General features: G+C 45.3%; 2 protein-coding genes across 3 annotated transcripts in view; both read right to left on the bottom strand.

The window, feature by feature from the left end:
• Positions 1-1624: 1624 nt before the first annotated feature.
• On the bottom strand, positions 1625-17259 carry GNA15 (G protein subunit alpha 15). Of its 2 annotated transcripts, XM_030217491.1 has the most exons (7): positions 16739-17259; positions 15400-15584; positions 13969-14123; positions 7474-7602; positions 7063-7192; positions 4573-4726; positions 1625-3435 (listed from the first exon to the last, which is right to left on the bottom strand). In XM_030217491.1, the coding sequence occupies exons 1-7, from the start codon at positions 16881-16883 to the stop codon at positions 3212-3214; spliced, it is 1122 nt and encodes a 373-aa protein (XP_030073351.1). In that variant the 5' UTR covers positions 16884-17259; the 3' UTR covers positions 1625-3211. The 2 variants fall into 2 exon arrangements, with proteins under 2 accessions (XP_030073351.1, XP_030073352.1); XM_030217492.1 differs by lacking the exon at positions 4573-4726.
• A 3503-nt stretch (positions 17260-20762) lies between these two features.
• The window catches only part of LOC115479534 (guanine nucleotide-binding protein subunit alpha-11-like), a 28006-nt gene continuing 24180 nt past the window's right edge, over positions 20763-24588 (bottom strand). Inside the window, 1 exon segment of the mRNA XM_030217490.1 lies at positions 20763-24587. Coding sequence (XP_030073350.1) covers positions 24471-24587 — 117 coding nt within the window. The 3' untranslated portion in view covers positions 20763-24470.

The raw sequence follows: 24588 nt of genomic DNA, 5'->3' as shown, positions 1-24588 counted from the left end.
TCGAAGCTGACGAGTCGGAGAAACTTAATGAATTCTCTGTAAACCTGGAGGATGTAATGGGGCAGTTCTACAAACTGAAGAGTAGCAAATCTCTTAGACCGGATGGCATTCATCCCAGAGTACTGATAGAACTGAAAAATTAGCTTGCGGAGCTATTGTTAGAAATATGTAATTTATCCTTAAAATCGAGCGTGGTACCGGAAGATTGGAGGGTGGCCAATGTAACGCTGATTTTTAAAAAAGGTTCCAGAGGAGATCCGGGAAATTATAGACCGGTGAGTCTGACGTCGGTGCCGGGCAAAATGGTAGAGACTATTATTAAGAACAAAATTACAGAGCATATTCAAAAGCATGGATTAATGAGACAAAGTCAAAATGGATTTAGTGAAGAGAAATCTTGCCTCACCAATCTACTACATTCCTTTGAAGGGGTGAACAAACATGTGGATAAAAGGGAGCTGGTTGATATTGTGTATCTGGATTTTCAGAAGGCGTTTGACAAAGTAGCTCATGAAAGACTCCAGAGGAAATTGGAGAGTCATGGGATAGAAGGTAGTGTTCTATTGTGGATTAAAAACTGGTTAAAAGATAGAAAACAGAGAGTAGGGTTAAATGGACAGTATTCTCAATGGAGAAGGGTAGTTTGTGGGGTTCCCCAGGGCTCTGTGCTGGGACCGCTGCTTTTTAACATATTTATAAATGACCTAGAGATGGGAGTAACTACTGAGGTAATTAAATTTGCTGATGATACAAAGTTATTCAAAGTCATTAAATCGCGGGAGGATTGTGAAAAATTACAAGAGGACCTTACAAGTCTGGGAGACTGGGCGTCTAAATGGCAGATGACGTTTAATGTGAGCAAGTGCAAAGTGATGCATTTGGGAAAGAGGAACCCGAATTATAGCTACATCATGCAAGGTTCCACATTAGGAGTCACGGACCAAGAAAGGGATCTAGGTGTCGTCGTTGATGATACATTGAAACCTTCTGCTCAATGTGCTGCTGCGGCTAAGAAAGCAAATAGAATGTTAGGTATTATTAGGAAAGGAATGGAAAACAAAAATGAGGATGTTATAATGCCTTTGTATCGCTCCATGGTGCGACCGCACCTCGAATATTGTGTTCAATTCTGGTCGCCACATCTCAAAAAAGATATAGTGGAATTAGAAAAGGTGCAGAGAAGGGTGACGAAAATGATAAAGGGGATGGGAGGACTTCCCTATAAGGAAAGGCTAAAGGGGCTAGGGCTCTTCAGCTTGGAGAAAAGGCGGCTGAGGGGAGATATGATAGAGGTCTATAAAATAATGAGTGGAGTTGAACGGGTAGATGTAAAGCGTCTGTTTACGCTTTCCAAAAATACTAGGACTAGAGGGCATGCGATGAAGCTACAATATAGTAAATTTAAAACGAATCGGAATTCATTGCCAGAGAATGTGGTAAAGGCTGTTAGCTTAGCGGATTTTAAAAAAGGTTTGGACAGCTTCCTAAAGGAAAAGTCCATAGACCGTTATTAAATGAACTTGGGTAAAAATCCACTATTTCTGGGATAAGCAGTATAAAATGTTTTGTACATTTTTGGGATCTTGCCAGGTATTTGTGACCTGGATTGGCCACTGTTGGAAACAGGATGCTGGGCTCGATGGACCTTTGGTCTTTCCCAGTATGGCAATACTTATGTACTTATGTAAGGATTTTGTGACTTCCTATACTACACTGGTCAACTCCTAGAAATTGTTCCCTATAATAGAGTTCAGCACATCTGGCTTTAGCAATTGTGGGACCTTGTGTGGATTAGTTTGGTGGGGTCCATCCCCCTGCCCGGGACATAAGGTTTCAAATGGGGTGTCAGGGATTTATTTATTTAAACAGAATTCTTTAATCACTGACTACTATTGTAATCTTACTGATTTACAAGCTTGAGATCCCCTGGACTAAAAAGGCAATAAATGGTGCTGTCCCTCTGAGAAGCATGAAACCAAAGGGTAAAGGAGAATGAGAGGGAAGAGACGACGTGAGGGCTGGCTGGCTGGTGGTACAGTGGGAGGAGTATAGAGCACAATGGCATAGCTAAGGGTGGGCTGGGTGGGCACAGTCTCACCCAGTCTTGCCTCAGGTCTACTCAGTCAGCAGCCCATGAGGAACTGTGACAGGCAATGGCTCTGAAGTTGGACCGGGGGAGGGGGGTTCAGAGAGAAATGGGCAGACGTTATTTAAAAAAAAACACTATATTGTATTTATGCTTGTATGCACAGGGGTAGGGCTGGGGATGGGAAGGGCCCACCCAGGTTAACTCTGGGCCCACCCAAAATGGCAGGTCTGCTTACGCCCCTGATAGAGTATCAGTGCTGAAGAGTAGAATTAACAAGGAGGGAGATGGAAAGGGAAAAGAAGCTTTAACTTTTGGTCAGCTGCCAATTGCAAGCTGACTCAGTTAAGCATAGGCCCCTAGGAGCACAGGGCCCTGTTCAGCTGCCCCTGCTTAAGGCCAGCCCTGGCATTTAGCTTAACGAAGCCCTTCAGTAACTCTTCCTCTCTAAGATCAGTCTGTACTCAGTACGGAGATTATAGTCCAAAGTTCTCCACTTAAATTGTAGTCACCAGCTTCTGCCTCCCTTCAGTCAATGGTTAACGTTTTTGCAAACTAACTAACTTCGAGGGATCTTTGCTAGTGCTCCCCACTGTTTACAGTCAGGCACAGGTGAATGTACGTAGTGCCACCCTGCAGTCCAAGTACTCTACGGCTGTGTGGTCTCTGTCCCACCTCCCGGATTCCCTATCAGGCCTTCCAGAGCAGCAGTACCCATGGAGGTGTAGTGGTAGCAAGGAAGAAAGAATTACAGACCATTAGGACTTAGACAGAACTGAGACGTTCCTGTGGTAGCCCCACCTCCTGCTCCTCCTCTTCCTGTAGCACCTACTTCAGCTTCAGATAGGATAGGAAGCTGCCACAAAGCCTGACTGTTCAACATCCCTGCTCTTTCCTAGGTACCACTGCCTAGCTGAGTCATGAAAGGATGTTGCTCCTACAACATTATGGTCAGTAAAGACCATAAGGCTCATGTAGCCTGCCCACTATCATTTCTGAGGCAATGCAGGGACTCCAGCTGGTCTCTGGCTTTCCTCTGCAGAAACCTCAGTCTGTCTTCTCATGCTGGTTTGCAGGAAAAAAAAAGAAGCCCTACTCTCTGCACAGCTCAGCCAAAGTCTCCTCTTACATCAGAGCAAAGGCCTCCAGGCTCTGGATCAGGACACTTTCCTTCACATTGTTAAAGACCTTCCTGATGTTGTTTGTGTCTGTAGCACAGGTATAATGTGGATAGAACATTCGTCTTTTGGAGGAAAAGTTTGTGCTCGAATTGATCTCTGCTTTCTGGAATATTTCCTTGTACTTTTCCATGATAAACATCTTTGCAACCTCTGTGTCCTGCTTGGGACCTGGAGAAAATGAGAGAAAGAAAAGACAGCAAAGCGGAACCTTAATTCTGCATTGTTCCAAGACAGCAGCCACCTCTGGGGTGGAAACTAAGGCAATAATTCTGTATGGAGCAATGTACAGAGGGAACAGTATGAAAAGTATCAGTGGGCATCTCTAGATTTCCTATAGCTCCTTTCTTCTGTCATTACTGCTCTGCACTACCAGTCCCACAGTGACTGCAAGCAAAAATGGAGGCATTGTTAACGGGGAAAACAATCCATTGACAACTTGTAATCTAACGGAGGAAGGAAATTCCTTTTTTCTCAAAGTCACAAAGAGATGGCTATAGACACCCGTTGTTCTGAGTGATTCCAACCCCCAATACAGGCACATCCTGAATCTAAGCAGCTTGCCTTGAGTAGAGTTGGAGATCAGAAGTGAAGCACAGGGAGAAATCATCAGTTGTTCAGGGTCACAGGGAGAGAGTCAGTGACCGAAGTGCAGAGAGATAAAAAGTGGAGAAGTAGCCTATTGCTTGGCAGGGAAGCTCAGGTTCAAGTCTCACCACTGCTTCTTGTGAACTTGGATAAGTTACTTAATCCTCCATAGCCTCATGTGCAACTTAGACCAGAGGTTCCCAAACCTGTCCTGGAGGTTCCCCAGCCAGCCAGGCTTTCAGGATATCTACAATGAATATTCATGAGAGAGATTTGCATGCAGTGGAGACAATGCATGCAAATCTCTCTCGTGACTATTCGTTGTAGATATTCTGAAAACCTGGAGAACCCCCAGGACAGGTTTGGGAAACACTGACTTAGGCTAATAAGCCCTAATGGACATGGAAATAACTTGTGAACCTGACTGTAACGGGTCTTCAGTTTGGATTTGGAAAAGGTGAATGATTAAACTCCCAATCCAGATAACAGGACCCACCCAGGATCATACACAGAGAGAGTCAGTGAGAAGCCAGGGATTATAACTGAGATAGCAGGAGCTACCCAGATCCTCTCCTCATGCGTGTGTGTATGCATACACAACACCCACCCACACACACACACACACACTGAATTTCCATTCCACAAACTCCCCTGCTCAGAGCTCACTGCTACAGCCACTGGAGCTGCAAAGCCTTTCAATGATGGTCTCATATGAGTTACCTCCAAACTCCGGGAAATAAGAGACCAGATCCGAGTCCATGATCTTCTCTGCTAGGATGTCTGTCTTGTTCAGAAAGAGGATAATGGGTGTCTCCTGGAACCAGGGGAATTCCAGGATCTTGGCAAACAGGGCTAGGCTCTCCTTCATGCGATTCTGCACCAAAGAGGCAGCAGTGGTTCATCTCTATTCTTCAGCCACTCACCCACCTGCTCCCTCTTAAATCACACAACAGCCCTAATCTCAGAGACATCGTCCTCATTAAGATCATGGCCCTCTTCCCCATCCCCCATAACCATGATCTTTTAGAACTGCACTTCTATGATACCAGCCAAATGGCTACCACAAATAAACTCCCCTCATTATATCACATTCAGGGACTAGGTGGCCACTGCTGCATGGCAAGAGAAAGTCCCTTCCTGGGGTCAGTGCCTCACTGCTGTCTCCAAATGAATATATTTAGCAAAACTGGATTTTGGCACCCGTGGAGGGGCATAATCGAACGCGAACGCCTATCTCCATGGGTGTCTATGTCCAAAAACGGGTACGTGAAGAGGCGGGACAGACTGTATTTTTGAAAAAAATGGACATTTTTCAGCTGGGTGTTTGGTTTTTTTTTTTTGCGATAATGGAAACTAAAAACGCCCAGCTCAAAAACGTCCTACTCTGAGCCATTTGGTCCTGGGAGGGGCCAGGATTCGTAGTACACTTGCCCCCCTGACATGCCAGGACACCAACTGGGCACCCTAGAGGTCAGTGCGGTGGACTTCAGACAACGCTCCCACATGCATAGCTCCCTTACCACGGGTGCTGAGCACCCAACCCCCCTCCCCCAAAACCCAGTACCCACAAATGTACAACACTACCATAGCTCTTAGGGGTGAAGGGGGCACCTACATGTGGGTACAGTGGGTTTTGGAGACCTCCCATTTACCAGCACAAGTGTTACAGGTAGGTGGGGATGGGCCTGGGTCCACCTGGCTGAAGTGCACTGCGGTACCCACTAAAAGTGCTCCAGGGACCTGCGTACACGCAGGCCTCTAGGACTGGTTGCTGCTATATAACATTGGCACACCAGTTGACACCTGAAGACTAATCTCTCCGAAAACGTCCTTTATTGGAATAAGCACGCTTACTCACAGTTAACTGCAGATCAGAGGTTGTGCCCCACTGGCAAAGAGTCTCCCTGGTACTGAGATGAGCAGTAGGTAAGAGCTGGCAGAATGCTGTACAATGCCCTCTTTCAGCCACATTCAAGGTAAGAACTAAGTTCTGTAACGTGGCTAACACGTGAAAGGGATCTAAAACTGGCTTACAAAAATGGCCACTACCTCATGGACTACCGGAAACAAAACAGGACACACTCTGACCCAGTAAGCAGGGGGAAAAACACCATGGGAGTAGAGCCTACCAACTACCAACATCATGAGCATTTGCCACAAGCTAGTGGAATCACGGAGCCCAATACCCTACACCCACCACAATGCATTACTGATGTGACTCTGCAGTGCGCATAACAGAAAAGGTGTCACACTCACCCGAGAGCCACATCAGAACCAGGGAAAGGCTGTCACAGGATAGAACACATTCTGCTGTCATGGAGGTGGGTACGGCATTTGAGGCTGGCATAGAGGCTGGAAAAAAGGTTTGTAAAGTGGGGGGTTTTTTTGGTGGGAGGGGGTTAGTGACCACTGGGGGAGTCCGGGGAGGTCATCCCTGATTCCCTCCAGTGGGTCATCTGGTCAGTTGGGGCACTTTTTTGGGACTTGTTCGTGAAAAAAAAGGGTCCACAAAAAGTGACCCACAATCGCGGTAAAAACGCCTTTTTTTTCGATTATCAGCTAAAGACGCCCATCTCTCTGCGGCCGATAACCACGCCCCAGTCCCGCCTTCACCACACCTCTGACACGTCCCCGTCAACTTTACCCGTTTCCACGACGGATTGCAGTTGGAAACGCCCAAAATCGGCTTTCGATTATACCGATTTGGGTGCCCACGGGAGAAAGACGCCCATCTCCCGATTTGGGTCGCAATATAGGCGTTTTTCTCTTTCGATTATAAGCAGGATAGGCAAGATCAGGCAGCAGACCTCAGAAAGCGAGGGGAGGGTGCAGTTTCAGAGATTCTGAAAAGGCTGGAGAGCCAGAAGGCCACAGTGGTGTCCCTTTGAAGCAGCCCATGCACATGGACCTCAAGTAAACGGGAGTGGGCTCCTCTTTGGTCTGGGTAGTTGGTATATTCATAATTTGGCATTTTAGGCTTAAATCCAGGCCTGATGTTTAGGGTAAACTTGCCACAAAAATGTATCATATTACCAAAATTACCCCTTTTTCATTACAGCTCCAACCTAATCCAGTGCCTTTTAAACTGTAGTGATAATTTCCCTGATAAAAACAGGGTTAGGAGTCTGAACATGGAGTGCAGGTGAACCTCAAGCATCTTAGCCTGTCTGGGGCAGATGATTCCTTGCTAAGACTTCAGACAATTCTCACCTCTTTGTTGTTCTCTTCCAGACACTGGTCATATTCACTGAGGGATGCCAGATAGATTAAGGAGATCACATTCTCAAAACAGTGAATCCACTTCTTCCGTTCTGACTTCTGTCCACCTACATCCACAATCCTGCAGAGGCCAAGCAAGACAGGAAACAGTGAGGCAGGCCAGGGCAGGCTTCCAAGCTGGAGAGTTCTGACCACCCCAATCTGGTGCACTATGGGACTTGCAGCACTGATTTCAATGGGAGGATCAGGCACTACAAATCCCATACTGCTTTGGGAGATGAGTTCAAAACCAGGACTGGCCAAAAAAAGTCTCCAGCCTGGAACTGGGTAACTTGGCATTTCTGAATAATTTCTAGACCCTAGGAAAATGTTTCCCCACATGGCCGGCCATCTGGTCTTTACCTTAATTGCATCTTTTCCACAGAGAAGCAGTATTCATTGATACCCGTGGTGGGCATGCGGATCCGGAGGATGTCCTCATCTGTGGGCAAGTACCCATCTTGCGCAATGCGCTCCAGATTAGACAAATAACTGGAAGCAGAAAGAGTGGCAAAATAACTGTTACCCATCAAGTCTGCAACATCCACACTCCACTGGTATCACACCCTAGTTCTCAAGCACAAGTGAAGTTTGAGTCAAGCCTAGTTTTCTTGTTTCCCATTGCAGAGCAGCCCATAAGGTCCTAGGACCAGACTGCACAGATACAAGAAATAGAAAACTCAGACTAGAGCATGGTTATGATGTACAACAGAAAATGGTGTCTTCTGGACCATGTGAGGGCCAGTGACTCAAGAAAGGATAGACAAATTTGGGTGGGGTGGGGCTGAGAAAGCTGGAATTCTGTTAACTGTGGGCCCAGTTCTAACTCTCACAGGATGATGAGGTGAAAGAAAAAAAAGGCAGAAGAGGAGAGGGATTACCAGCAGAGGCATAGCCAGACACCCAATTTTGTTGGGGCTGGGCCCAAGATGGATGGGCAGAAAAACCCCACCCTCTCCCACAAGTGATTTGGTCTCTCCTCTCACCTGCATGCCATATGGTCTCTTAAACATCCCCCCTCTTCCACATATCTTTTAAATAGCAGATTTTCACCAGCAAAGAGCAGCAACTAATACACACTGCTCATGTTGACCCCACAGCCTTCCCACTGATGCAACTTCCTGTTTCCGCAAAGGCAGGAATACATCAGAGGGAAGGCTGTGGGGCCAGTGTAAGCAGTATGTATCAGTTGCTGCTTGCTACAGGCGAAGATCTGCTATTTACAAGGTATGCAGGAGGGACAATTGTTGGGAGTTTTCAACTGGTGGGGCTTGGGAATCCCTGCCAGCCACATCATAGGTGTGCTGCTATTGGTGGAGCCTGAGACCAAAGTGAGTGGGTCTGGATCCACTTGGGCCCACCTTTGGCTACACCACTGATTACCAGAAACAGATAGGTCCTTCAAGGCTTTCTAACAATCAGTGCCATGTTAGATTTTATAAGGGATACTGAACTGACCAATTGGTCAGTCAGTGTACCATACACTCCACCTAATGTGGGCCCCTCTCCAGCCCCCATGTCCCTGTGCAGACACCTCCTTATTCCCAGTATCAGGTACCCCTTTCCAGTCTCTCATCCCAAATCAGACACATAACCAGCATTCCCCCCCCCCCCCCCCAAGTCAGTCATCCCTCTCCAACATCTTTGCAGGTTGCCAGCTCTCAGTTAATTTGCTGACAGTAACAACAAAATCATAGCAACGTTGTAAATGATGGCAAATGAAGACCAGCATGGCCCATCCACTCTGCCCAGTAAGGTTAGGGCACGTACTCTCTCTGGCTTCTCAACAAGATCAAACAAAACATGTCATGTCTGTGAAAGTAGTTTCATGTTAACAGTTGGATCAATAACTAGATATTTGAAAAGGAAAATAAGATGGCACCTTTTTTTGTTTATCAGACTATCATAATACATTTTTGAGTAGCTTTCAAAGGCCAGAACCTTCTTCCTCAGGTCAGTACAGTGGACTGCAATCTACTTTATGCAATACTATGATCCCGAGTGTTAAGGCTTGTGGTTCTGGTGCCAGGGCTGGTCAAACCCGGTAAGCGGGGAAAGCGCCGCAGGGGGGTGCCTGTCTTCAAGGGCGCCGCTGCGGCACTGCGCCGCCCTTGGTGCTTTAAATCTTTAATTTACCTCAGTTCCAGCAGCCGCATCATTTGAAAGCCCTGCCCCGTCTCTAGCCTTCCCTCCCTTCGTGAGTTCGTTCTGCAGTCCCGCCCTCGAGGAAATGACGTCAGAAGGCGGGGCTGCGGAACGAACTCACAAAGGGAGGGAAGGCTAGAGACGGGGCAGGGCTTTCAAATGATGCGGCTGCTGGAACTGAGGTAAATTAAAGATTTAAAGCACCAAGGGCGGCGGGGGATGGGGGTGAAGGAGAATCGCTGGACAGGGGCAGGGTGGGAGAAGAGAGAAAGGAGATGCTGGGGGGGCAGGGGCACGCGGGTGCCAGACAGGGGGGTGCGCGGGTGCCAACTCATAGTCTGCAGGGGGGCGCCAGAGACCCTAGGACCGGCCCTGTCTGGTGCCATGGACTCCAGCTTTGTGAGTCAGGAACTTGATTGGGGTGCACTAAGGGGTGAATTTCCGCTTAGGAAATCCAACTGGGCACACAATGGTTCCAGTAAAGTGCAAGTCATTAAAAATGTTTGCATGTATTCCACATATTAAAAAAGGGTAAAAGAAGAGTAAATGACAACCAGCATGTTTAAAAGGTGAAGTGAAAAAGGCTATTAAAGCCAAAAGAACATCTTCAAAGAATGGAAAAAGGATACAAAAGAAGAAATCAAGAAGCAGCGGAAGTACTGATAAAAAGGGCTAAAAGAGAATTTGAAGAGAAACTTGCCACAGAAGTGAAAACTCATAATAACTTTCCCAGGAATATCAGAAGCAGAAAACCTGTGAGGGATTCAATGGGACCATTAGATCATCAAGGAGTAAAAGGGGAACCCGGGGAGGACAAGGCCATAGTGGAGAGACTGAATTAATTCTTTACTGAAGAGGATGTACAATATATTTTCAAACTGTTGTCAGGTTGACTTGTTAAAGTGTGAGTTTGAAATTCCCTGGTTTTGTTTAGAGATCTACCTATGCCAGAAATGGTTTTCAAGGGTGACGATACAGAGGAACCAGGGCTGGCCCAAGGCAAGATGCTTCCTGAGGCGTAGCTTGGATGCCACCCCTCCTGGCCGAGATGCCACCCCCCTTCCTACCTCCACCCTGTTTGCGACATTGACCTGCCATCAGCACCTGCCTCTTCTCTTTACTGCAGCTGTCTGAGCCTCTGACAAAACAGGAAGTTGCATCAGAGAGGTGGCTGAAGTAAAGGGAAGAGGCGGGTGCCGGTGGCAGGGCAGCATATGGGAATCACTGCCGCTGCTGAGTAACACCACAAAGGGGAGATCAGATGTCACTACTGAAAAGTGCCGCCTGAGGCTCACACCTCAGGTGGCCTAATGGTCGGGCCGCCCCAGGGAGGAACTGAGACAAATCCCACTGAACCTGAAAGATGTACTGAGCCAAATCAATATATTAAAGAGTAGTAAGATACTCTGCACATGTGCTGCAGTACCTGAACTCTCAAGACCAGAAATCACCTGGACTGGATGGTAGTCACCTAGGGTACTGGAAGAATTCAAACATTAAATGGCTGATCTAATATTAGGGATCTGTAATTTGTCATTAAAATAATCCGATGTCCGTGGTTCCTGGACTGGAGAGTGGCCAATGTATGCCAATTTTTCAAAAGGTTCCAGGGATGAACTAGGAAATTACAGACCAGTAAGCTTGATATCAGTGTCAGGCAAACATACAGACAAAAGTGATTTAATAGGACAGAGTCAACATGGATTCAGCCAAGGGAAATCTTGCCTCACCAATTTGCTTCATTGCTTTGAAGGCATGAATGAACATGTGGATAAAGACAAGCCAGTTAGTGTATTCTAGATTTTCAGAAAGCTTTTGACAAAGAGACTCCTGAGAAAATTAAAAAGACACAGAATAGGAGGCAATGTTCTGTTGTGGATTGGGATCTGGTTAAAAGGTAGAAAACAGAGGGTAGAGATTAATGGCCATTTCTCTCAATGGAGGAAGGTAAACAGTGGTGTGCTCCAGGGATCTGTACTGAGACTGGTGCTATTTAACATATTTATAAATGATCTGGAAATGGGAATGCCGAGTGAGGTGATTAAATTTGCAGATGAGACAAAACTATTCAGAGTTGTTAAATTGCATGTGGACTTTGAGAAATGACAGAAGGACTTTAGAAATTGGAAGACTGGGCATGCACATGGTAGATGAAATTTAACAGGGACAAATGCAAAGTGATGCACATTGGGAAGAATAATCCAATTCATAGTTACTTGATGCTAGGTTCCACATTAGGCGTCACCACCCATGAAAAAGATCTAAGTGTCATCATGGATAATATATTGAAATTTTCTGCTCAGTGTGCAGCAGTGGGCAAAAAGCAAATAGAATGCAAGGAATTATTAGAAAAGGAATAGAAAATAAGATAAAGAATATCATAATGTCTCTGTATCACTCCATGGTGTAAGCTCACCTTGAGTATTGTGTGCACAATTCTGGTCACCGTACCTCAAAGAAGATATAGTATAATTAGAAAAAGTTCAAAGAAGGATGACAAAAAATGATTAAGGGGATGAAACCCTTCTCATTTAAGGAAAGGCGTTAGGGCTCTTCAGCTTGGAGGGGGAATGTGATAGAGGTCTATAAAATCCTAAGTGGAGTAGAATGAGTAAACCTGAATTGACTGTTCACTCTTTCAAAATGTACAATGACTAGGGGACACTCCATGAAGTTACAGTGGTGGAAATAAGTATTTGATCCCTTGCTGATTTTGTAAGTTTGCCCACTGACAAAGACATGAGCAGCCCATAATTGAAGGGTAGGTTATTGGTAACAGTGAGAGATAGCACATCACAAATTAAATCCGGAAAATCACATTGTGGAAAGTATATGAATTTATTTGCATTCTGCAGAGGGAAATAAGTATTTGATCCCCCACCAACCAGTAAGAGATCTGGCCCCTACAGACCAGGTAGATGCTCCAAATCAACTCGTTACCTGCATGACAGACAGCTGTCGGCAATGGTCACCTGTATGAAAGACACCTGTCCACAGACTCAGTGAATCAGTCAGACTCTAACCTCTACAAAATGGCCAAGAGCAAGGAGCTGTCTAAGGATGTCAGGGGACAAGATCATACACCTGCACAAGGCTGGAATGGGCTACAAAACCATCAGTAAGACGCTGGGCGAGAAGGAGACAACTGTTGGTGCCATAGTAAGAAAATGGAAGAAGTACAAAATGACTGTCAATCGACAAAGATCTGGGGCTCCACGCAAAATCTCACCTCGTGGGGTATCCTTGATCATGAGGAAGGTTAGAAATCAGCCTACAACTACAAGGGGGGAACTTGTCAATGATCTCAAGGCAGCTGGGACCACCGTCACCACGAAAACCATTGGTAACACATTACGACATAACGGATTGCAATCCTGCAGTGCCCGCAAGGTCCCCCTGCTCCGGAAGGCACATGTGATGGCCCGTCTGAAGTTTGCCAGTGAACACCTGATGATGCCGAGAGTGATTGGGAGAAGGTGCTGTGGTCAGATGAGACAAAAATTGAGCTCGTTGGCATGAACTCAACTCGCGTGTTTGGAGGAAGAGAAATGCTGCCTATGACCCAAAGAACACCGTCCCACTGTCAAGCATGGAGGTGGAAATGTTATGTTTTGGGGGTGTTTCTCTGCTAAGGGCACAGGACTACTTCACCGCATCAATGGGAGAATGGATGGGGCCATGTACCGTACAATTCTGAGTGACAACCTCCTTCCCTCCGCCAGGGCCTTAAAAATGGGTTGTGGCTGGGTCTTCCAGCACGACAATGACCCAAAACATACAGCCAAGGCAACAAAGGAGTGGCTCAGGAAGAAGCACATTAGGGTCATGGAGTGGCCTAGCCAGTCACCAGACCTTAATCCCATTGAAAACTTATGGAGGGAGCTGAAGCTGCGAGTTGCCAAGCGACAGCCCAGAACTCTTAATGATTTAGAGATGATCTGCAAAGAGGAGTGGACCAAAATTCCTCCTGGACATGTGTGCAAACCTCATCATCAACTACAGAAGACGTCTGACCGCTGTGCTTGCCAACAAGGGTTTTGCCACCAAGTATTAGGTCTTGTTTGCCAGAGGGATTAAATACTTATTTCCCTCTGCAGAATGCAAATAAATTCATATACTTTCCACAATGTGATTTTCCGGATTTAATTTGTGATGTGCTATCTCTCACTGTTACTAATAACCTACCCTTCAATTATGGGCTGCTCATGTCTTTGTCAGTGGGCAAACTTACAAAATCAGCAAGGGATCAAATACTTATTTCCACCACTGTATATGGTAACACTTTTAAAATTAATAAGAACATTTTTTTTTTCATTCAACAAATAATTAAACTCTAGAACTTGTTGCAGGAAGATGCGGTAACTGCAGTTAGCATATCTGGGTTGTAGAAAAAGATTTGGACACGCTCCTGTAAGAAAAGTCCAAAGATCATTATTAAGGTAGACCAGAGGAAAGCCACTACTTATTCTTGGGATTGGTAGCATGGAATTTGCTACCCTTTGGGATTCTCCCAGGTACTTGCGACCTGGATTAGCCACTATTGGAAGCAGGATCCTGGGCTACATGGATCATTGTTGTGACTCTCAGTGTGGCTATTCTTATGTTCTTATGAAAATCTAGAAGACTGTCAGAAAACATTTCCAAGAACTGGTAGCCTTGCACACCCCTTCTTCCCATGTTCAAGAACCCACCACCACTCCCAGGCTGGCTCACTAGCTAGCTGAGTCCAGAAGATGGTACTCTCTCCGTCTCTCATAGCACATCCGGATCCCGGGGTCGTTCCAAATACTCTGGATGGCTTTTGCGTGCTGCTTCTCCAGCACTATCACTTGGTAGGCATCCATCTCGTTCACAAATTTCCCATGGTGCTGAGGGTGAAAGGACAAAGTTACTGTTTGAAGGGCAGGTACACTTCCTGTGACAGGCCCTGCTCTATCTGTGCCTACATCCATTTACCATGGCTGTCGATTTTCTTTCTGTGATTCTCTTCTTCCCGCAGCCCTTAGTGCAAAGTCACTACCTGGATCCATGTCATCTGCACTAACCCTGGTTCTACCCCGATGCACAACATGTCATTCCTACTTCGAGGAAACAGAATTACAGTCCATAGATATCTGTGTGGAGATGACATGGAACTAGTCCCTATGACAACTGATTCAGACCCATCTTCTTAGAGGGGGATCCAGCCCTTTTTTTTTTTTTTTACTTAAATTGCATTGTGGGAGCTGTAGTCTAGTTAGTAAAGCAAGCTTCTTAGGGGCTGAGCTTTCAGAAAACCATCTCCATCTCTCTCTCTCTCATCTAGATGAGTGGGGCAGAGGGTGGATGGGGACACCTGTGACTTGATGCTGTCCCTGATCTAAGGGTCCTGTAGCAGAGGCTAAGTCAGTCCCATTGGATCTAGTGCAAGTTCTGTCCCTCATGTCTCTCCATTTCCCCCTCTCCATCCCATCTGCTCATTTTCTTTGGTTTAATTATACACAGTTGCCACTCGAAGCCCTTAAACAGGATGAAAAATCTGGATGGAATGCAGGCCTATGGTTAAGAGGTGGAAGGAGGAAAGGCAGTCACATCTACTATAACCACCAACATATTTTTATGATTAACAGACATGAAAAGGAAATCGCACTGCTTTACAGGAAAAGTGAATTAAGTGCTGGTGAAAGGTACTGAGTGCTAGAGTGTTGGAAAGGCAAAATATTTATACATGTCACAGATACAGTACATGCAGTGGCAATGCAAGCTTCTCACCCCCCCCCCCCCCCACAGTAAAACACACACAGTCTGTCCCACCACAGAACAGGTAAAGCGCAAACACACACACACACACACACACGGAATAGCATAAGAAACATACTGCCCTACCACAGCAGCAGTGCTAGTTCTCCCTCCCCCCTCTCTCATACACACACACTCTACCTCACTACACAACTGAGAGAAGCAGTGCAAGCTCCCCTCAGATGCCTCAGGAAGAGAGAGAAAAAGCTGATTAACTAAACAAACACATTGTTAATTGATACTGAACTCTGGGTGTAAGAGGACAGTGATATCTCCTAGAAGCACATCCCAAATGCCTTCTGCTTGTGAATATCAGCAAACCGTAAAAAATTGCAAGGTTGGCTGCTCCCCTTTCTGTGCACCTACCTTGTTCTCTTCCCAGGTATATGGGACTCGTAAAGTTTCCATGGCTCCAATCATGGCCTGTATGGACATGAAGATGTTCTGATGCACCAGCCTGGCAAATGCTCTCCTCTCCTCATCTGAGTAGCCGGTCCCATGAATGATCCTCATCTGTTTGATGAATGTACTTTTTCCACTCTCTCCTGTGCCTGGTACCATTAAGTAGTGGAAGAAAGACAGGTTAGCCCAGTAATACAATCTACTTATTCTAGCCTACCCTATATCCAAAGAATCCATAATGGCAAGAAAACAGTAAACAAAACAAGACACAACATGCACAGAAGAATGGTTCAGCCCCCTCAGTCCAAAACAGTAAAATGATAATTCTGTGCTTCCAAAGAGGCTTGGGGAGGAGGTAGGGGTAACCTGCAAGGAAAGTTGTAACCCAAGCATCTTATTAAGCAGACAGGATAAGCCATTTCACTCTTGATCAGCCATCATTTGTGTGTTATTGTACTCAGCTCCTCCTACACACTGCCTTTTGCATCTTCTCATGCACGGTTATCACTACAGCTTCTGCTGATGTCAATTCCAGACACCCTTCCCTTGTTCTTTTTTTCTGTCAAAAATGCTACCCTGAATGGGGGGGGGGGGGGGGGGGGGGCTAGTTCCCTTTTTCATGGGACTGCGCTTGTATCAGGAAGGTGGTTCTGGATTCCAGCATGAGAACGTGGAGCCAGAATCTCAGTCACTCAGTGAGGTGCTGTCAGTTTCTTGTCATAGGCACAGGCTCGATTTACATTTCATTATGAGAAATGATTCAGTCAGATGCCCTCATTAGTAGATAAATGTGGTATCTTCTCAGCTGAAGAACACTGAAGAAAGTCCACAGCTGTAGTTATGGAAAAGTTACAACCATCTCAGACAACTCCGTGCCCACCATAAGAAAGCTGCCAGATTTCAGTTCCTGGGAGTTGCACCCATGTTTGTAATTACTAATGGGAGCTGAAATTCCTGGAGACCTGATTTTACCAAGAGGATAGCAGTGATCGGCTACTTCTAATTTCACTGAGCTTACAGTCATCTCTGTCTTTTTCTTTGCTTGCCTTTCCTACTGCCCTCCATGCCTGACCCAAGCAGACTTCAATTCTATCACCATTTTGGTAATTATTCCAGGCATCCACAGCCTCTCAGTAAAAAAGAATTTCTTTCAAGTCCCCCTCCCTGCCTCATCTCACTACTTCCTGTCCTGGAACTGTTTTTCAATAGATGTCGCCTCTTCATACCTTCTGACAGCTTGTCAGGTGTATGAGTGTTTCAATTATATCCCTCCCCAACTTTCCTGTGAGGGAGAATCACTTACCCAGAAGCAGCAGTTTAATCTCCTGCCTGTTTCTTTTCTTCTGATCCCTGAGCATTCGGCTAATTTCCCTATCAAGAGTCAGGGCCACTTTTTCATCTTCTGTCAAACAGCAGCCACATTTACGATAACAGCAACACCAGGCCATGGTAGAGAGATAAGGCACAGACTGAACAGTCTCCACACCAAGAGGTCTCCCACGTCTTCAATTCACCATGCGAGGATGGCAACCATCTACAGCTGTACCCATGCCTACTAAAACCTGGCAGTTGGCATCATCAGGCATAAGACACCTCAGGAACTGACCCATCTGCCAACACTTTCCAGTGGATTATTTCACCAGGAACAGCAAAATCTTAGTTTTACAGTTTTTTTAGCCAAAACAGCAAAGAAAGACTTCTTATTGCTCTTGAATAATGCCAGCCTGAGATGGAGGTGTAAACCCTAAATCCAACTGAGTAAAAACTTCCAAGCACCTGGTAGCATCTGGCATAGCTCAGTCCATGGAACCATCCCTTCACCTGGCCTGGGCTGGGAGTGAATACACTACCTCTGCACTTTACACACCCTGCAGAACAGGTTGGAGCTGCATAAATTGCCTCAGAGCAGATGAAACTTTACCCTTCCCAGCACAGCTAGGGTGACTTTTTTTTTTTTTTTACAGAAACAACTCATAAAACAACAAATCCTGCCCATCCTCATTCCAGCTGATCACTGCTCTTTTACTGTGGCAGTGGCAATGGGAATGGTATGTGTTGGCATCTTAAAAAGCAGAGCTCCTTAACACACCCCCCTTTCTTCAGAAAGCACATCCCTTGTGGGTTTCACACTGCCCAGTTCCCCTGCCCCCATGTACAAGACTCCTGAGCGACCCATGCATCTTTAACACCTACCTTTACAAATGAAGCACCTCTTCACATCTTTAAATGAGGCAGTTAAGGGTTAGGCTAGGATATTGGCTATAGAAATTCCAGGTTTGTTGTAAGCCATAAGAGCCAACTTTTTAAAAATTATTGGGGGTGCTAATCCCAATGAAAATGACCCCATCCCTGGACACATACAAGGAATTTTTTCAATATTGGGGGTGCTCAACAGCATTGGCTCCAGTGGTTGTAGCCTCTCTTGGCTCTGACATCTTTTAGTGAAGCAGCCATGTCACCTATTTTTCAATTAAACACCAGCTTCCTGTAGTATACAGAATGCCCTAAGTCCAGGTCCTGTGGCATTGGGCCTCTCCTTCTTACACCTTATTCTCTTCAGAGAACATTCCGCTCTTTGCACCACCACCTTCTTTCCAGCAGCTTTGCATAGATATTATTTGAACTTCCTGCTTTAGTGTCTCTCCCATCTTAGGTCAGAGATCTCCCTCAGTAAACTTAAATCACTGCTCAAAGCTTTTTATTTCTCTGCAGTCTTCCTCACTCTTACTCAGTCGGGATCTGCTTATGACCAATGAGTAAGAGACATCATTACCCTGTTTGTTTTTCCTCCCACGTATTTCCCTCTGGTAGATTGTATTTTTGCCTATTCCTTCTTTCCTTATGTATGAAGTTATTTTATTTGTTGGTATATCTCCTCTCCCGTTCCCAAAATGCTTAGCTTCTCTTACAATATAGGCAGTATATCAAGTGAAACTGAACCCACTTATTCAAGTATGTGTTATGGGGGTTTCAGACCATATAAGTTCCCTTTCATATTGAAGTCTATGTGATTTCCAAAAACTCACAAGCCAACCTTTAGTAGGACATCAAGAGGACAGCAGCAGTGAGATTGTCTATTAGATTGTAAGCTCTTTGAGCAGGGACTGTCTTTCTTCTGTTTGTGCAGCGCTGCGTATGCTTTGTAGCGCTATAAAAATGCTAAATAGTAGTAGTAGTAGTAGAGCCATTAAAATGGTTCATGGCCTCTATCACAAATCCTAGACATTCAGGAGAAATTTTGGAATAGCCCCTATTGTTTTTGATGTGTGGATACTGTAACCCACAGAACTGCTTCTAATTTGCAGCTGGCAACCCAGAAGTAGCAAAAGAGCATATACACATTTAATCCCCCCTCCACACCCCCCCTTTCTGCACTGTTAACCTAGCTAAAACTACACAAATTGTGAAACTGGGCACAAAGTGGCACCACATTACCCATGTCACTTTGAAAGCTACCCTCCCCAGGGGAAAATGTTAAAAAAAACAAAACAGGCAATCTATGGCAGTGTAAGATCTTGTGGCATTTTCCATAGAAAAAGTAATGAGGATAAAATGGCTCATGACATGAGATTACAGGACAGAAGATACCTGGCCTGCAGCTTGAGATAGAGCGATAGGAAGAGAGCTTTATAAATATTTATAGGCCACACGTCCAATAAAAACTTATGAACAGCTTACAAGAGAACCTTTGTCTGCCTTCCTGCTCCCCTGCCTACCTCGTGAAGGCTGCATTGGATTTACATGGCCAGACTGGAATCAGTTCTGTTTTACACAAGCATCAAAGCATGAAGGTGTTAAGAGATGAAAACTTCTCAAACGTTTCCCCTGCTCAGGAGATAGGGGCAAAAGTCGGTAGCTCAGCCATTAGACAACGTCCTCTCTCATGCCTCAGTATTGTTTTCTGAAGTTTTAAAACCTAGTTGGTCAGGACACAACACATTCAGAGGACCAGGCCCAACACCCTCCCCTCCCAACAGCACGTTATGTAGGCTCTCAATTAGACAATGATATGGGGGCCCAGGGTAACAGGGGGAGACAGGGTCAGATCCCATGGAGACGGGTGGGGCAGACACAAATTTTGTCACCGTGTCACTTTCTACTTTGAAGCCTGTTAATGAACTGGGCTCTTATGTTTGATTGATGCAAACAATATATATATATATATATTTTTTTTTTAAACAAGCAAACATGCTGGCCACCACTAGCAAATTTGCATGGGGGATCCTGTACATCCTGCTATCAGCACATCTTCTATTGCAGGAGGGACTGTGGAAGACAGGAGAGCTAGACTGAATCCTGAGATTGTTGATGATTTATTATTAATCCATAGATTAAGAAATCATTAACAGTGCTTCACAGGGCATATTTCTCCCTTCTAGGGATTAAAGTTGTATTTTGTACCCCTGGACATTTTAACAGGGTGGGTTAGGATTCCTTGGGGTAGTAGAAGTCAGTTATTGCTGGGGTTGGAAGGGTAGAGAATAGTGGTAGGAGGGTTTATTATAGCTGCTCATTGTTATTGTTTTCTAGCTGTAATTTATACACAACAGTCGCACAGCATATTGTTCCCTTTTATACTTTAATTAAAAAAGTGTTTGATGCTTCTACAGATGAGAACAGAGCCCACGGCAATGGGGACAGAACCGGCAGGGACAGAGACAGAACCCATGGGGAAGGGGACAAATGTTATCCCTGTGCCATTCTCTACTCTCAATCTCAGCCTGAAGGCAGCATCTTTATCTCAGCCAAGCCAGGCCATATTATAGTCAAAACTTTAACAGCTAGAGTTACTGATGTGCGCTAGTGCATTAACTTGTGTCAACACCAGTATTGTATAACTGGGTCCCCACTGCATAGACACTCGTTAACAGCATTAACTCACACTGATGTCAATAGCGCACTTTATGGGACATTTCAGCTAGAGTTACTGAACACTTAAACAAAAGTGGATGTTGTACTGGTAACTTAAGTAGTGGTTATGGTACAAAAATGTGATCTCTTGCCAGTCTCCCATTCCAGCAGACAGAGGGCAGACACTGAGGCAACCCATGACAGAGGCTAAAAACATTATCAACCTTGGCAAGTTTCACAGTGTGCCCTGGAAGTGCTGTGCAGAAGACACGAGAAATCCAGTAATGCAAATGACTGACAGCTGCAACCAGCAGGGAAGAAGAGTTATATATGCAGAAAACCGTCTCATGCTGATAAGTGTTAAACAGCAGGCAATGCCCCAAACAAGGTCAGTCCTTGGCCAGAGGGAGTTCAGTGCAAAGCCAAGAAGGACCACCATTCAACAAGTACACAAGAACTCGCAGCAAACAGCAGGCTTTATAGGAACAAAATTTATTCCAATTTCAAACAGAGAATTTATTTTGAGGAGAAAGATATGAAAATTAATTTCCATTGCGCCTTTCTGTAATAGGGGTCAGGCCCAGCAACCTGTGTGAAAACCTGTACAATCTGTCCAAGCCAGGGTCACGGACAGGCAGCCTGGAGCTAGGCACAGGTTCCCAGAAATCCTCCCTGCCCTCCCCCCACCCCACACACAAACAATACATGCATTTTAAAATGACAAGGTTTTAAAACAGCCTTTTACAGAGAATCTTCTTAAATAGGATAACGTTTCATTGTCTTAAATCAGGATCCTATAATATACAGGTAGAACCCAATGATTTCTATTTCATTGGCACTTGTAAAGAGACCTGGGCACTACAGAGAAGGGAAACTGACACAGCTGGACTTCTTCTAACCTGGGAGCTGCATTAGAGACCCAGCATCCAAAGGACTCCAAAGGCCCCAGCCAACAACTCCAGGCATTGTGAGGCCTCTCATCATGCTCCAAATAAACATTTCAGAGGGGAAAGGAATCAAGATGCAACTTTTACAAATACAAATATGAAAATCCACCAAAAGTAAGATCATGGTTAAAATATATATATAATCTATATATAATTTTTAAAAACGTGTGATACAAGGGCTTGGGAAGCAGCAGGAGAGGAGCAGGTGTAGTGGTGGCCAGAGGTCAGCTCAGACCTCCCATTCCCCTAGCAGTGTGCTACCATCCACAAGGATGGATTCATGGAACCAGAGCCAAAGACAACTCTGTACTCCCCCCCCCCCCCCCCAAAAAAAAAAAAAAAAAAAAAAGACACTGATCCTCTTGGGACTAGCCATGTGTTTCTGGAACGCCCCATCTGCCGGGTTCCCTGTAAGACAAAGTGCACTATGACCAAGGCTCAGCCTATGGGAATTACAGAAACACCAGTGTGCCCCAAACTCCTTCCCAGCCCCCATTTTCACCAATCCAAAATCCTAACCAGCTTCTTGCACTGGAAAGAATTTATAACAAATGTGGTTCTCATTTTGGCACTTCTGTAAGAGCAGGAAGGGAGGGAGGCCCAGTAACCTGAGATACCAGGGAGCCTCTGTGAAACCCAATAGGCCCCTCCATGCCCAAAGACCAGACAGCACCAGAACATCTCACTAGAACACTGTAGCATCAGCTCAAAGCCCCAGGTCCTGTCCACACAGTTTCCAAGACCTGGGCACATCAAGCAGTTAAAGTGAACACAACTCTCAGCAAATACTTGAGCGTCCAGCTCATGGAGTGGATCCCGAGAGGCTCCGGCTCTTGCCAGGCAGGACCTGGCTGCACCAGTTCGGGATGAGAGAGAACAGCTTGTCTCATTCTCTGTGCAGCTCAGCCGTGCATTTCCCTGCCAAAATTCCTCTTTGTGCATGTGATGTGCTCACAAGGGCACAGGGAAGCTTCACTGCATACTGTGAGAACTCAGTAGTGTCTTCAGACCCTCCCTCCACCCCAAATAGTCACAAATCCCGTCACTTGCCAGTGCAAGGCACCTAGCACTTGGACAGGAACTTGTAAAAAAATAACTTCCATGAAATACAACCAGGTTCAGGATCATCGGACTAATAATCAAATAGCATCAGAAATGGTACAATAAAACTCTCCAGACAGATGTTCCACCTATCATGAGGAAAGTGGAAAGACAACAAGTTTGGCATCAAATTTAAAAAAAAAAAAAAAAAGGCAAGCCATGAAACAGGCAAAGAGAGAACATGCGACACCCGGCACATGCTGGCTAACTGCTAGCATGTACGTAGAACTGGGCACAGGTCAATGCTACCGCTCCCAGTCAGCTCATGGCTCAAATATTCCTTGGTCCCACAGCCCCTCAGTGCAGGTGCCAGGCCACAAAGGGATAACTGTCCCTGGAGCATCTCTCTGGTTTATAGATTTGTGTAGCTAGTGCAGGGACAGCCTTGCTGTGATTACTGGCAACAAATGAACAGATCATGCATTCAAGCAAAAACTTATTGTGGTTTCTAAAGTGATAGTGTTATTGAGAGAGAGAGAGAAAAAAGGCTTAGATGTAGTGTACTCCTGATAAATAAAGCAAATGGGAGCCTTCCACCTGGCAGCTCCTACAGTTCTGACTGCATCAGTTCTCCACTATGTTCATAGGGAATTAAGACTTATTCAGCATCCAGCGCATGCATACACTCTCTGGGGTTCCCCTCTCAGCTGGTGCTGTGTGAATTTCAGCTGGCTTTCCCGCTATAGCTTAAAACATCACCCTCCATTTCACTCCGACCTTCCCTCTTTGGATCTTCTGAAATGGTAATATCTACCCCTGCCTTCCTCAATCAGGCAACCTTCATTCTCCCAGCACTAGCCAGAATTCAAGATCGTGCAGTTGCTGGTCTGCTCCAAACACACATGGTGTCCTCATTGTGAGCCAGCAAAGATACACTTATACCCTCCCCACCCTCCTTTCCAAATTCTGCCTTTAAGAATGCCCAGTGTCCATTTTCACATAGACTCCTTTCCTGGGTGCTCATGGTCTTCAACTTACATTATATGTTATAAAATTCACCACTTGTCCTGCATACAACCTCTTGAGATACTCTACCTCGTCTGAGGGCCCAGCAGAGAATTCCTAAAACCGCACAGAAAAATGTAGCTATAACTGCATTCTGAAGGTTAGAAGAAACATTTAACGCCAAGTGTTACTCTGAACTGAAATTTCTGCTACAATAGCTTTTATACCAAACTCACAACTGCCCCACAAGGAAGGGAGGGGAGCCCAGGCTGAACAGGAAGGATTCTTACATATGCATACACTATATAATAGTGAATCACTTACCTGCAAAAGCAGCTTGCTAATGTTCCTGTAACCCCCCCCCCCCCCCCAAACCAGCCTCCTGGTATCCAAATCTTCCTATAATACCAACCCCACACTGGTGCCTCAGTTTGATTCATTAATTATTAGCATAGGCAGAAAACTGTCATTGCAGCAGAGGTAACCCACTGTCCTCATCTGTATGTAAATTTTATCCCCAACCCACTTCCATTTCTGACTTTTGAATCTATATCTGCTGAAGCCCTCTCTCAGGATCCCCCTATTTCTTAGCGAGTTCCCGTCTCTTTGTATTGTCCAAGGATAAAATACAGCATGTGGCAAACTCGCTAAAGAACACCAATAATTTAAAAAAAAATATATATAGAATCACAGTCTCAATACCTTATAGGATTGATAAGAAAAACAAGAAAACTGTACACCCGAGGATGGAGAAAAAGTCATGGCTTTTTTTTTGTCTGCTTTCGCTGCCGCTGGAAAAATTGTCCCTCCCAAAAACTGATCACAGTGAACCTCCGAAGCAAGCAAGGCGAGAAGCCGGGAAAGCGCCATTACAGCAAGGCAAAAATAATAAAATATGAAAAAAAAAAAAGGAAACAAACAAACAAAAAAAAAAACTAGGGGACCAGTAGCACTCCCACAAATCCAGTGATTTCACAAATTCCGATAAACGGAAGCGAGGTGCCCCTACCCTCCCCCTCCTCACTGTGAAATAAAAGCAAAATTTTGTTAAAAAATATGAAATCAACTACTTTGTAGAGGCAAGAGACTCCAGGGTAACACTGAGTACATTTTTGCAACTCCACTGATCAGACAATTCGCAATCAATACATCATTAAAATTACGATTTTTTTTTTCCTGTAAAATTGTGTCTCAATTCGGCTTTCCCCTCTGCTTCCCTCTTGGGGGGTCAGACCAGTGTTGTACTCCTTCAGGTTCAGCTTGCAGGATTGTGTCCTTCACAGCGGCAAACAACAAAGCGATGTGTCTC

This window comes from Microcaecilia unicolor, chromosome 11, assembly GCF_901765095.1.
Source record: "Microcaecilia unicolor chromosome 11, aMicUni1.1, whole genome shotgun sequence".
NCBI classification, from domain to species: Eukaryota; Metazoa; Chordata; class Amphibia; order Gymnophiona; family Siphonopidae; genus Microcaecilia; species Microcaecilia unicolor.
The sequence above is the reverse complement of the archived record's forward strand: the minus strand, read 5'-3'. Positions and strand labels throughout refer to the sequence as shown.

Excerpts from the sequence above, each read along its gene's own strand:
- GNA15 (XM_030217491.1), bottom strand. The coding sequence starts at position 16,883 with ATGGCCTGGTGTTGCTGTTATCGTAAATGTGGCTGCTGTTTGACAGAA. Across the intron at positions 7,603-13,968 it reads CTTCTGGACTCAGCTAGCTA|TTATTTGTCTAATCTGGAGC; the intron begins GTGAGCCAGCCT and ends TTCTGCTTCCAG. Across the intron at positions 4,727-7,062 it reads TGGAAGAGAACAACAAAGAG|AATCGCATGAAGGAGAGCCT; the intron begins GTGAGAATTGTC and ends TCTTTGGTGCAG.